The 12,283-nt window shown below is 27.0% G+C and overlaps 3 protein-coding genes and 1 long non-coding RNA gene across 19 annotated transcripts in view; 3 read left to right on the top strand and 1 right to left on the bottom strand.

Annotated features, from left to right (window-relative positions):
* The window catches only part of LOC108004198 (ankyrin repeat domain-containing protein 50), a 307,200-nt gene extending 303,498 nt beyond the window's left edge, over positions 1 to 3,702 (top strand). For 4 of the 15 annotated variants that reach the window (XM_062083369.1, XM_062083370.1, XM_062083365.1 and 1 more), the window contains 4 exons: positions 77 to 268; positions 354 to 592; positions 944 to 1,482; positions 1,674 to 3,702. In XM_062083369.1, coding sequence (XP_061939353.1) covers positions 77 to 268; positions 354 to 592; positions 944 to 1,482; positions 1,674 to 1,845 — 1,142 coding nt within the window. In that variant the 3' untranslated portion in view covers positions 1,846 to 3,702. Of the gene's footprint in view, positions 1 to 76; positions 269 to 353; positions 602 to 943; positions 1,483 to 1,673 lie in introns of all 15 variants that reach the window. The other 11 variants (XM_062083364.1, XM_062083368.1, XM_062083363.1 and 8 more) reach the window with 3 other exon arrangements.
* Positions 3,703 to 3,892: 190 nt separating this feature from the next.
* On the top strand, positions 3,893 to 6,688 carry LOC108004190 (excitatory amino acid transporter 3-like). The gene is made up of 9 exons (XM_028669926.2): positions 3,893 to 4,469; positions 4,570 to 4,747; positions 4,825 to 4,867; positions 4,997 to 5,033; positions 5,105 to 5,288; positions 5,365 to 5,598; positions 5,670 to 5,861; positions 5,940 to 6,074; positions 6,148 to 6,688. Exons 1-9 carry the CDS (start codon positions 4,232 to 4,234, stop codon positions 6,278 to 6,280), a joined length of 1,374 nt encoding a protein of 457 aa, XP_028525727.1. The 5' UTR covers positions 3,893 to 4,231; the 3' UTR covers positions 6,281 to 6,688.
* Positions 5,312 to 6,122, bottom strand: LOC133667102 (uncharacterized). The gene is made up of 2 exons (XR_009832258.1): positions 5,981 to 6,122; positions 5,312 to 5,870 (listed from the first exon to the last, which is right to left on the bottom strand). It is a non-coding gene; the product is annotated as an uncharacterized LOC133667102 (long non-coding RNA).
* A 42-nt stretch (positions 6,689 to 6,730) lies between the features above and the next one.
* Positions 6,731 to 12,163, top strand: LOC108004199 (RNA-binding protein 26). Of its 2 annotated transcripts, XM_017066938.3 has the most exons (11): positions 6,731 to 6,870; positions 6,967 to 7,148; positions 8,133 to 8,251; positions 8,332 to 8,629; positions 8,710 to 8,871; positions 8,946 to 9,304; positions 9,377 to 9,625; positions 9,746 to 10,261; positions 10,374 to 11,158; positions 11,243 to 11,497; positions 11,696 to 12,163. In XM_017066938.3, exons 2-11 carry the CDS (start codon positions 7,090 to 7,092, stop codon positions 11,774 to 11,776), a joined length of 2,883 nt encoding a protein of 960 aa, XP_016922427.1. In that variant the 5' UTR covers positions 6,731 to 6,870; positions 6,967 to 7,089; the 3' UTR covers positions 11,777 to 12,163. The 2 variants fall into 2 exon arrangements, with proteins under 2 accessions (XP_016922427.1, XP_061939363.1); XM_062083379.1 differs by lacking the exon at positions 6,731 to 6,870 and having other exon boundaries at positions 6,904 to 7,148.
* The last annotated feature ends 120 nt before the right edge of the window (positions 12,164 to 12,283 follow it).

Raw genomic sequence — 12,283 nt, forward strand, 5'->3', positions numbered from 1 at the left:
AATAGTAATCAAATTTCATCTGTAAAATAATAATAAAATTAGTATAAAATAATTATTAAAAATCAATATTAATTAGGTATCGCTGCACAAGAAGGTCATGAACACTGTGTACGAGCACTTTTAAATCACGGTGCTGATCCCAGCCACTCTGATCATTGTGGTCGAAATGCTATCAAAGTGGCTGCCAAAAGTGGCCACGACACAGTAGTAAGACTGCTCGAGGAATATTCGGCTAATCAACGAAGTCTAAGGCCTGGCATCAATGGAGGTTTATTTATTATAATTTTTATAATTCATTTTTTGATCTGAAATTGCATTATTGTAATAATTAAACATTGTTTATTATAATACAGGTGGAAGTAGTAGTGCTACTTCAGTAACATCAAATTCGACAGCAGAAACAAAACCATCATCTGCAATTTTGAATCCCCTTTCAACTCAATACAGTCCGGCAGAGTCGCCGGATTCGACAAAAAGAAGAAGTTGCGTATCTCTGGGAAATAATTCCAGCAATAGTAAATCTAGTAGCAACCTGACTGGTAGCACAAAAAGCGATCAGGGAAAATTTAATCAGAACTCGATGGTGAATCAGGTAATAAAAGTAGGTAACAACGTTGTTGCTTTTTTTATTAACTTTCTTGTGTAATTTAAGAAGTCAATTCAAATTCTCCGATACCACTTCCAATCGATTCTCATCATCTTTTTCTGACTGCATGTTTTGTTCATTCCGTTTTTATGCACTCGTGTACAGATCGTCTTTTTTTTTTAATTAGATCACTTTTCGTACGAAGATTTTGTTTAACTATTACCTCAAACAATCTTATCTCATATTTAAAACATTTGATTGATTCTTATTTAAAAAGTTAAAGACCAACTCGATCTATACACGCAACGAATTTGATTCTTATGGGAATCCCGCATCATCTGACTGCTATAATTTTAGACACCATTATCTTTCACGCAACAACTGCAACAATGCTCGAGGGGAGCCAAGAGTCGTCCACTCAGTAAACTTTTATCACCTCTGAAAAGTGAACCGCAAAGTCCTATCTACGCTTCACCACCTCATTCGCCGTTAAGTGACAGCCTGATACCTTATTCGCCAACAAACACAAGTCCACCTAGTGCTCAGACCGCGGCGAATGTGATACAGAATCAACTTGGAGTATCATTATTAACTGGAAATCAAAATATACCATATAAAGTGCAGATCGGAGGATATAATCATACATCGGCTATTTACGAACCGATTAATATAAAAACCGAGATCATTGATAAAAATGAAATTAGCAAACCATTTGAATTAACGAACGAAATGTTAGGTTTAAGCGTGACAAAAGACAAAAAAAATGGACTTGATGAAAAAAGAAATTCAGCCGACACTCATTTCACTAGAGATACTCATATGAGAATAATATTGGGTAACAGTGGTGCTGGTGTTGGCAGAAGCGTAAAACATGCTTCAGATCATACACCTGCTAGGTAAGATTTATTTTAATAAAATTATTTATTCAAATATTTATAAAAGTTCTTTATATGCATTGCTTTAAATATTAATTATGAATATTTAATTGCAAAAAATTTCTAAAATATAAAATATTCTAAAATATTTTTGAAAAAACTAATTATAACAGATTAAGATAATTTTTAAGATAAATAATTTTTTATTATAGTGCAAGTAATGCAAAACCAAAGCGTAATGGTTTGGTTTCCAATCCAGCCATGAGATTAGTAGCAGGTGTTAGAAATGGAATTGAAAATGCAACTAATAGAAACAAACCTATCACAACGCGAGTTAATGGATTTCAGTGGAAAGCTGAGGCACGAAAGGAAACACCTTTGTAGGGACAGGTATTAATATAATTTCATTTTTGAAGGTCACAATAAAAGTCTAGGAAAACAAATATTTTATATAATTGTAAAGAAGGAATAAATAAATTTAAAAAATCTTCAATTCATATATTGTATAAATATTTATAATAATATATTTATTATATTTTTCTTTGAAATGCACTGCATAATTTTATTATGTTTCACAAATATACATAATTATAAATTCCATTCAATCACTCACTTAGTATTAGAAATTAAATTTTTTCATCCCTTCAAGTTTCATTTAATTCAATTTTAATTTAAAGATTATTGAGTGATAAAGTTTTAAATTATTTTTTTTTAAGACAATATTTGAATGATATATGTATATACAATATATATATTATATAAATATTATATTGTGTATATGTATATATGCGTGTGTATGTGTGTGTGTGTGTGTGTGTGTGTATAATATATATATATATATATATATATATATACATACATACACACACACATAACACATACACATATAATATATACATATATATTTATATATGGGATGTTAATATATTTGTGATACATGATATTTTGCAGGCCAAAACAAACACAACAATTGATATATAAAAATGATAAATTGAAGTTTATTTATTAAATTATAAATAAAATGAAGATGGAAAAAAGACAGTAATATAATTGAGATTCATCTGTCTTTTTCTCTGTTTCGCTTTATCTGATGCAAACTTAAATTGCTTAATAAATAAGTTTTAATCAATATTTTTATATATCAAATTTTGTATTTGTTTTGACTTCTTGAATTTTGAAAATTTTCTAAAAATGTTCCATAAATACATTAATATCCTATATATAAAGAAATAGAAGTAGTTAATCCTTATACACTGTAATTACAGTGTTCAATTTTGGAAGTGGTATCAGTAGATTTTTTATATTCCTTTTCTACTAAATTATAACATATAAATATTTTGCATGATCAGAAATAACTCTTATATAATTTTAGATTTTACAATAAAATTAGAAATTTAGTAAACAAAAAATATGAGTTTTTAAGAAGATTTAATGTTTTAATCTTTTCAGAATAACCATCTCACTAATCAATATGTTTAAGTGTGTTGTATTAAATTTGTGTTTACGTAAAATGTTCGAAACTAAAAACAAAGAATTAATTAAAATCTTAATTTTTTGTAATATAGGTTGTATTCTCAGAAACATCTCAGCGGGATTCTGGAATCCGTTATTGCGGCTGGCGAATCGTAATCACCAAAAAGCGGAAGTCAATAAATAAATTTTTCTCTTTTTATTTGAGCAAAATCAAATTACCTCACATGAAAAAATAGATTAAAAAAATAATAAGAATTGCAGTCAAAAGGAAAATAATATAAAAATAAAAATTGCGTAATATAAAAAAAACCAAATATTAAACAGTATAGAAAAATATGTAGATCTAGATATGTAAACTTTACGAAACGTGACTTTGTATAAATGTAACGTTAATAAAATTCTTTATTGATCTCATTAATACTTCATATAAACGAAAAAAATGAATTAATTATTGAAACCTTTAAAATTTAAGTAATTATGATTTTAATGAAAAAAGATGATATATTATAAAAATTTTTTCTTCAGAAGACTGGATGCAAATGAAATTCATAATGTGATGTGAATGATGCATTGTAAAGATATGTATAAATTATATTAAACGATTAAAAAAAATATAGCATGATAATGCAAATTATCAATTACAAATACGTAAAATTATGGCCTGAAAATTAATAAAAACGTGTGTAAATACACATCTTTCATGTATTGTGCACGATCGTATTTATTATATTGTAATAGATGCAAAATAAATAAAAAGCAAAATATCAATGTTATTTATTTATTTACGTTGTAAGGATCCTTTAAACCACCTTTAAATAATTCGATCATAAATTCATTAAAACAATTTTTTTTTAAACAAATCTAGTTATAGATGAAACTAAATTTATCTTATACATTATATCATGATGATTCCATCTATCTTCATATCATATAAAAGAGTCATAAATACATTCATTGTCAAAAGATATCTTTCTCAAGGTAATATCTCCTATTTTTAAAAAAATGTTTCATTTATATTCCTAATATATTAGATAAAATTGTAGATATTATAAAAAATAATTTGTTTCTGAAAACTCTATAAGGAAGAAAAAAAGAGGAATTTTGTTTTGTCATATTGTCAGATAAGAAATCTTATCTTTTATATATAGAAAATATTCTTTAAAATTCTGCATTAATATTTATGCAAAAAAAAATAAACAAGTTTAATAATTTTAATATATTAAAATATTAAAATATAGTGAAATAACAAAGATATAAGATAAAAATATAAAATAAAATATTGATAAATTAATATAAAATGAATACTTTTAAAAAAATATTAAAGCAAAAATTAATATTAAGAACAATTATTGGTGTATGTGCTGGAATTTTATTAGGATTTATTCTTAAAACTTTTACTCTTCAACCATGGTCCAAACGAGATATAATGTATCTAAAATTTCCTGGAGAACTATTCATGAGATTAGTAAATTGCTTAATACTACCTCTTATAACATCTAGTATTGTGAGTGCTACTTGCAACTTAAAAAAATCAGGTTAATCAACTTAAATACAAAATTGATTTAAATTATTTTTCTATTTACTAGCAAATAAGAATTTCTTTTTACGTAGTAAAAATTTTTTATATATATATAGGTCATATAGGAACAATGGCACTATATTATTACATTACAACGACACTACTTGGAATTGTATTAAGTGTTACACTTGTTCAAACAATAAGACCTGGTGATTTACTTAAAAATAAAAATATCATATCACAAAATGCAACCAAATCATTTATAACAGTGGATACAATTTTAGATTTATTTCGGTATTTTACTCATAATATTAGTCAAATCCTATTTTATGCTTTTATCTATTAAATTTATTTTTTTATTTATATTACAGAAATTTCATACCAGAAAATATAGTGAGTGCATGCTTATTTCAGGTAATAATATTTTATGTTTTTATTTTTTACATTTTTTACATTTATAATTTAATTATATATATAATTAAATTTATTATATATTATATAATTTAATTTAAACAACAAAAAAAATAAATAAAATATTTTTAGTATCAAACTGTATTAGAAAAATCAAAAAATGAATCAGGTATGTAACATAATAATAAAGAAGAATTAAATTTATAGAACTTAAATTAAAACTTAATTTCTATTTTTTAGTACCAATCGATGAATGGGAAATAAATCATATTAATATAGCAGGAACAAATGTTTTAGGATTAGTAGCCTTTAGTTTAATCTTAGGACTTGCAATTGGAGATATAGGTGTTAAAGGAGAACCTTTAATAAATTTCTTTCAGTCTTTATCAGATGCAATGATGAAAATTATGAATTGGACCATAATGTAAAATTATATATTCTTAAATATTTAAACAAAAGAAATAAATTTTTATTATATGCAAACATTTATTTTGTAATAGGCTTGTACCAATAAGTGCATTATTTCTTATTTCTGCAAAAATTCTTGAAGTGGAAAATTTTAATAATGTAATAAAACAACTTGGAATTTATATTTTAACCGTTTTCAGTGGTTTACTTATACAAGGCTTAATATTACTTCCTTTGTTATATTTTATATGTACTCATCAATCTCCATACAAAATTATAGTTAAACTTGGACCAGCTTTTGTCACAGCATTTGGTACATCATCAAGGTAATCAATTAAAATAGATATATTTTTATTTTTATTAATAAAATTATAAACATTTAATATCTATACTTTAGTACAGCTACAGTTCCAGTAACAATATCATGCTTAAAACATATTGGAATACCTTCTAAAATATCTAGATTTATTGTACCAATTGGTGCAACTATAAACATGGATGGTATAGCACTATATGAAAGTATTGGTGCAATTTTCATAATTCAATTGCATGGATTACAATTTTCATTATTTAAAATTGTTATAATCTGGTTTGTATTCTATAAATTAATTGTATAAATTAATTTGTATTGTAATTAATAACATAGTAATATTAAAAAAATTTGCAGTATAACATGTACTCTATCATGTATTGGTGCTGCTGGCTTACCAAGCGGTGGTTATGTAATGTTAATAATGGTATTAAATTCCGTGGGAGTTCCAGTAGAAGATGTTTCATTAATTATTGCAATTGATTGGTTTGTGTAAGCATCTTGTGATGCATTTATATAATTTTAAATATCTATTTATAAAAATTAACATAAATTCAATTTTTAGAGATCGTTTTAGAACTACCTTAAATATCGTGGCGGATGCATTAGGTGCTGGTATAATAACTTATTATTACAAAAAAAATACAATGCAAACTTCCATTCAAGAAGAAGAAATAGAATCATATATTTCCACATAACATGTTATAATATAAATTCGATTTTTAATAAGTCAAAAAATATTTAAATATTTAAAATATAAAAATAATAATAAATCATAATAACTAATTAAAACACAAAAACTTATATAATAAAAAAAATTATTATAAATTCATAATATAAAAATTAATCATTATAAAAGAAAATAATAATTTATTAATAAAAATATTTTTATATTTTAAATATAAATTTTAAATATATATATTTTTTTACAATAAATTATTAAAATAAATTCAGAATTGAATATATTAAAAACTTAATATATTGTAGGTATAAATTTTCATTAAAAAAAATTCAAATTCTATATGCAATAATATATATGTATTTTTAATAAACAACTATGATTATTTCAAATGATCTTAAAATATAAACATTTTAAAATTGTCTTTTATATTTTTTAATAAATGTATAAATACAATTCCTAAATTTCAAAAATTCAAATTATATTGAACTTTTCTGTTAACTATCATATAAATACTTTAAGTATTCTAAAATACACTAAAAATCTACTGAGAATGTTTCGACATAATACAAACATATCTGTATACAACATATTCTATGTTACTTACTGGTGAGTAAACCTAACTTCTTTGACGCGCTGCTGCAGCGTCTCTTGTGACATTTTCTAGAAGTGAAAAGTCTATCTATGTGAATACTGCATGTATAGGAGAGAGATTTCAGAATGGCGACTGTCTTTACTTAGGAGAGTACTTATTCCCGCCCAGAAATTGTATAATTAACGTGTGTCTTTGGAAAGTTCCATGTGTTTTTCATCACATATTCACTGAAAATGATAATAGAGAATCCAGATCAATTCAAGGCGTGGCTCACTGCCGTCTTGGAGCCACTGTAAGTAGGCCAGCTTGTCCGAGTACGGTTTTAAGTGTATGTGTATGCATTTGATGTTGTAAATGGCCGTACATGTGCTATGCTTTACACCCTATGCAGAATTATATTTACATGTATTACCCTGCCTGCCCTTCAATGATCATCGATAGATCATGTTTGACACTGTTCCCTCGCCGAATTTATTATGCTTTTAATAATAAGTAATCAAATAATAATGTGTCTAATTTCTAATATATTTCATATCTATTTTAAAGCGAATGTATTTCGAATAATTGAACGTAGAATATTCAATTCTATTGCGTTTTAACTCGCAACATGAATTTTATGTATATTTCTTTTAAGTATCAAGATAAAAATATGTTTTTAATTTACTAATCATCCTACATAAACAACTTAAGCAATGACTTATTCTAAAATGATTTGTTGATAATAATGCTTAATTAAAACATTGTTTATCCTTAAAAAGGAATCAATATTTGAAATATCTATTTCTTTCATCAATAATTTTCATTAAATAAACTTTAATAATCACTAAAATATCTAATACTTAATAAAATAAAGAATGCTTTAATTAAGTAGAAATGTTAAGTAAAAAGATTAAAAGTATTTAAAATTATATATATATATGTTGAATATATTTTTTATATTGTAAGAAATAATTTTTTTATTGATATAAATTAATTGATAATATGTAACTAACTTCATTTATTTATTTGTAATTTATTGATTTAGTAAAATTTAACCTTTTGTTTTATATTTTACAACCTGTATACATAATATAATTTTATAGAATACAAATAATAAAATATATACTTACTATATAATTTATCATATTATTATATCTAATAATTATTTATTATATAAACATGATTATTATTTAAAACTTTATTACATAAATTAATATATAATTTATGTATTTATTATATTTCATATCAATGTCTTATAATTATTGTTTCAAAAATTAATATCAATATAATTTTTCAGTTGTGATGCAGATCCTGCAGCATTAGCAAAATATGTATATGCTCTTGTTAAGAAAGACAAAACATTGGAAGAATTACGAGGTGGAATGGTTGAACAACTTGATGTATTTTTACAGCAAGGTACATTTCAAGATACATTAGATTTAAATGACATTAAAAAATTATTTAATTTATTTTATTTTATGATATATTTCTTATAGAAACAAAAAATTTTGTGGAATTGTTATTTAAAACGTTAGAAACTCAAGAATATGTTCTTCCACCTCCAAAAAGTGATCCAGATGGTGGTGGGACACCACCAGGTATAAATCCACCACCGCCTGCATTAAACACAGAAAAAGTAACTGAAAGTACAATTCCAATTACTTCTATGAATACAAATCCTCCTGCTCCATTACAAATGAATGGATCTGCACCTATGGCAATAGGCAAACGTGAAACTAGAAAATCAGATTCTGAAAAAGTTGATAAAGAAAAAGAAAAACGTTCTAGGAGTCGGTGAGTTTCATTCAAATTATATATTAATAAAATGATAAAATATTTATATAGTTTTTTAAAACATAATCTAAATATTTTAGAAGTGGTCGAATGAGATCACGAACAAGATCTCGTTCACGTTCATGGGAAAGAGATAGACGTAGATCAAGGAGCAGAGAACATATTCGTCGTGATCGAGAACGTGACAGAAGTCGACCATGGAGAAATGAGTCGCCACCAAATACGCGACGGCATGATAGAAGGTTTATATAAATTTTATTTCAAATAATAAAACAATTTAATTTATAGTTTTTTCTATAACATTTAATTTTTTTAGACGAAGCAGAAGTCGTAGTACATCGCCAATACGTCCAAGAATACGAGATGGTCCTGATAATCGCGATCATAGAGCACGATTTAGAAATAGATCTCCAACACCACTTCGATCTAGATCTCGTTCAAGATCATTAGAACGAAAAAAGATAGATCGCTCTGAAAGAATGGAAGTAGATAGAACAGAAAGAATTGATGGAAGTCCTGGTGGTGGTACTCCAACTCAAGATAGTAATCATGGAGATGTAGACATGAGGTTGTCTACTACTAGTCAATCAATTCAAAGCGTCGTTGCTGTTGCCTCTAGTGTTCCGAATAGCCAACCAGGTTTTCAAACTAAGAGAAGATGTAGAGATTTTGATGGTTTGTATTTTTCAAATTATTTCATAGAAAAATATAAAAAATGTAATAATAAAATATAATTAATATTTATAGAAAAAGGATATTGTATGAGAGGTGATCTATGCCCTTATGATCATGGTACAGATCCAGTTGTATTAGAAGATGTAGCTCTAAGTCGTGTTCTCACTTTTGGGCCACATAGTGCTCAAGCACCAGGAACAGTACCTGTAACAGCAGTTCCAGAACCACCTCCAGGACCTAATGGAAATGCTCCACCACAACATCTTCCTCTTGCCAGTTTACCTCCTCCACATTTAAGAAATCAACATCATTCTAATATGGGTATATTTTTTATATAAAATTATAAATTTTGTATATTTTCTATATATAAATTTTTAATATATATATATATATAGTTATATATGTATATAGATATAATTATTTTAATATAAATTTCAATAGATGCTTTTGCGGAATACAATCCAGATGCACCAAGTATGGAACCCCGAATGCCATGGGGTAGACATCCCCAACCTGGACCTGCAATTTATGGAAGAGGTCAACGGGAATTAATTAGTGTGCCAGTAATTCCACATACAAACTCGTCCGAAATAACACATACTCAAACGAATCCATTAAAACGTAAACAAACATTTGATTTTAACCGTCTTGGACCAAAACAACGAGTGGTACATAATCCAGCTAATTGTTCTCTGGAATTAAAAAAAGTTCCACGTAGTCTGAACAACATAACCCAGTTAAATAATCATTTTTCAAAATTTGGTAAAATTGTAAATATCCAAGTTAATTTCGGTGGAGATCCTGAGGGAGCGTTGGTTACGTTCCAGTTACCAGCTGAAGCAAAGGCTGCATACAGAAGTACAGAGGCTGTGTTGAATAATAGATTTATCAAAGTTTTTTGGCATAACAATATTAACAACAATGCATCTGGTGGTGCTATTGAAAATGTACCACCCGGTAAGTTATCAATACATGTTCTTTATGTTATTTTTTCATAAATCTTAACTTATCAATTTGTCAATTATTTTGTAAAAACTTCAATATTTAATATATTGTTCATTTTATTTAGGATGTCGACCTTCTGTTAAAGAACGATTAGGTGCTGCTGTTACTGTACCAGCAAAGACCGAAGAAAATGAATATATACCCACTCGTCGTTCAACCGAAGAACAAGTTTCACAAACATTGGTTCCAACATCACCAAAAACTACTACTGTTCCTACGCGAGAAGACAAAGTTCTTGCAATAAAAAAGACACAGGAGATATTAGCTGCTAAGGAAACATTAAAAAAGAAACAAGAAGAGAAACGTAAAGAAGCATTAAAATTAACTGCTGATTTACGTAAGAGGAAACAAGAATTGTTAGATAAGCATTTGATAGAAATTCGAGCTCTAATTGACAAAGCTGAAAAGAATCCAGAACAAAAAGATGCAATTATGGCAACAATCAAAACAATGCAACAATCTATTGACAATTTACGTAAAGATTTGGCTGCAAACGGTCAAATTGGCGGAAATAAAACACAAATCAAATCTAGAGAACAAACTCAAAAAGAGATTTTAGATGCAGAATTAGATTTAATGACTGCACAGCAAGAAGGACAAGATGCTGGGGAATTGCAAAAAAGATTAAATGAATTACGAGCCCAAGCTGCCGCATTAGGTTTAAATGCAGGTTCAGCTATTGGTAGAGGTACAAGATCCAGTAGAGTTATACGAGGTAGTCATGCATTATCATATAGGGGTCGTGGTAGAGGGAGTTTTGCCCATGTTTCGGTAGATCATAGACCGACAAGTCTTCTAGTCTCTGGTTACGAAACCGAAGAAAAGGCTGAAGTTTTAGCGCATTTTCAAGTAAGATTAATTCTTTTATACATACATATTTTTATATATTATATATATCATGTATATTAAAATTTATATTTTTTTATATTTTAGCAATTTGGAGAAATAGTCAATCAAATAGTAGATGACGCAACACCTTCGATCGTAATTAATTTTAAATCCAGAAAAGAAGCTGAAATAGCTTTAGTAAAAGGACGCACATTTCAAGATAGATTATTATCTATAACATGGGTCTCTGGACATCATCTTCATCGTGGTGGTGGTGGTAGTAATACAAACGCATCCGTACAACTTTCTTCACGTTCTGAACAAGCACCACCTACTACCGACGAAGATATTGATTTAGAAGTGAGTCCTTAAAATTTAAATTTATCATGTAACTTCTAAACATTTAAATCTAAAAATGCCATTATCTGTATTTTATTTTACTTTTATTGAAAACTTTTACTCTTTTTCTGATATACAAATAAATAATAAAAATATGAAATATTTTGTTTGTTTTTTTTTTTTTTTTTTTTATATGATATAAACCTTTATTTGTAACAGGGTAACGCTGAAGCATTACTTCTTGAAGAAAATGAAGAAGAAGAAGATGAAGATGGTGAATCGCGAAGCTGGCGGCGATAGCAGCGTCAGCGTTATTCGTGACAAAAATTTGGTACCAGCTATAATGACTGTGTGATGATCTGGGCGAATCAATATATGCTCAGCACTTGCGCCATTGCTGCACTGTCGTTTGATGCATTAAATACCATGATTTTCACAAAAAAATCAGGTTACGAGCTCATACACGTTATCATGAGTGTTACACTATTTGTTAATATTATTAAATATATACATATGCGCATGATAACGGTTAATTTTTAAAGAAATATACCGTATCAAATTGCGTATCATGAAATAGAAAACAGATATACAAGTTTCCAACAACAACAACAACAACAACAACAACAAAAACTAACCAAATTTATCCCATTATTTGTAGAATAAAATCGCTATGTTTTGTATGGGAAACATCTTATTCTGAATTCAAAGTCCTTTTTCTTTGTGTGTAGAATTGTGAATTGTCTCTTGTTATTTCTTTCGAGATATATCCATAATAAACAAGTAACCAGACTTTTAGATATAGGTAGA

This window comes from Apis cerana, linkage group LG12 (assembly GCF_029169275.1).
Source record: "Apis cerana isolate GH-2021 linkage group LG12, AcerK_1.0, whole genome shotgun sequence".
Classification (NCBI taxonomy): Eukaryota; Metazoa; Arthropoda; class Insecta; order Hymenoptera; family Apidae; genus Apis; species Apis cerana.

Excerpts from the sequence above, each read along its gene's own strand:
- LOC108004190 (XM_028669926.2), top strand. The coding sequence starts at position 4,232 with ATGAATACTTTTAAAAAAATATTAAAGCAAAAATTAATATTAAGAACA. Across the intron at positions 4,470-4,569 it reads TTGCAACTTAAAAAAATCAG|GTCATATAGGAACAATGGCA; the intron begins GTTAATCAACTT and ends ATATATATATAG. Across the intron at positions 4,868-4,996 it reads TGAGTGCATGCTTATTTCAG|TATCAAACTGTATTAGAAAA; the intron begins GTAATAATATTT and ends AAATATTTTTAG.
- LOC108004199 (XM_017066938.3), top strand. The coding sequence starts at position 7,090 with ATGATAATAGAGAATCCAGATCAATTCAAGGCGTGGCTCACTGCCGTC. Across the intron at positions 8,630-8,709 it reads GAAAAACGTTCTAGGAGTCG|AAGTGGTCGAATGAGATCAC; the intron begins GTGAGTTTCATT and ends TAAATATTTTAG. Across the intron at positions 11,159-11,242 it reads AAGTTTTAGCGCATTTTCAA|CAATTTGGAGAAATAGTCAA; the intron begins GTAAGATTAATT and ends TTTATATTTTAG.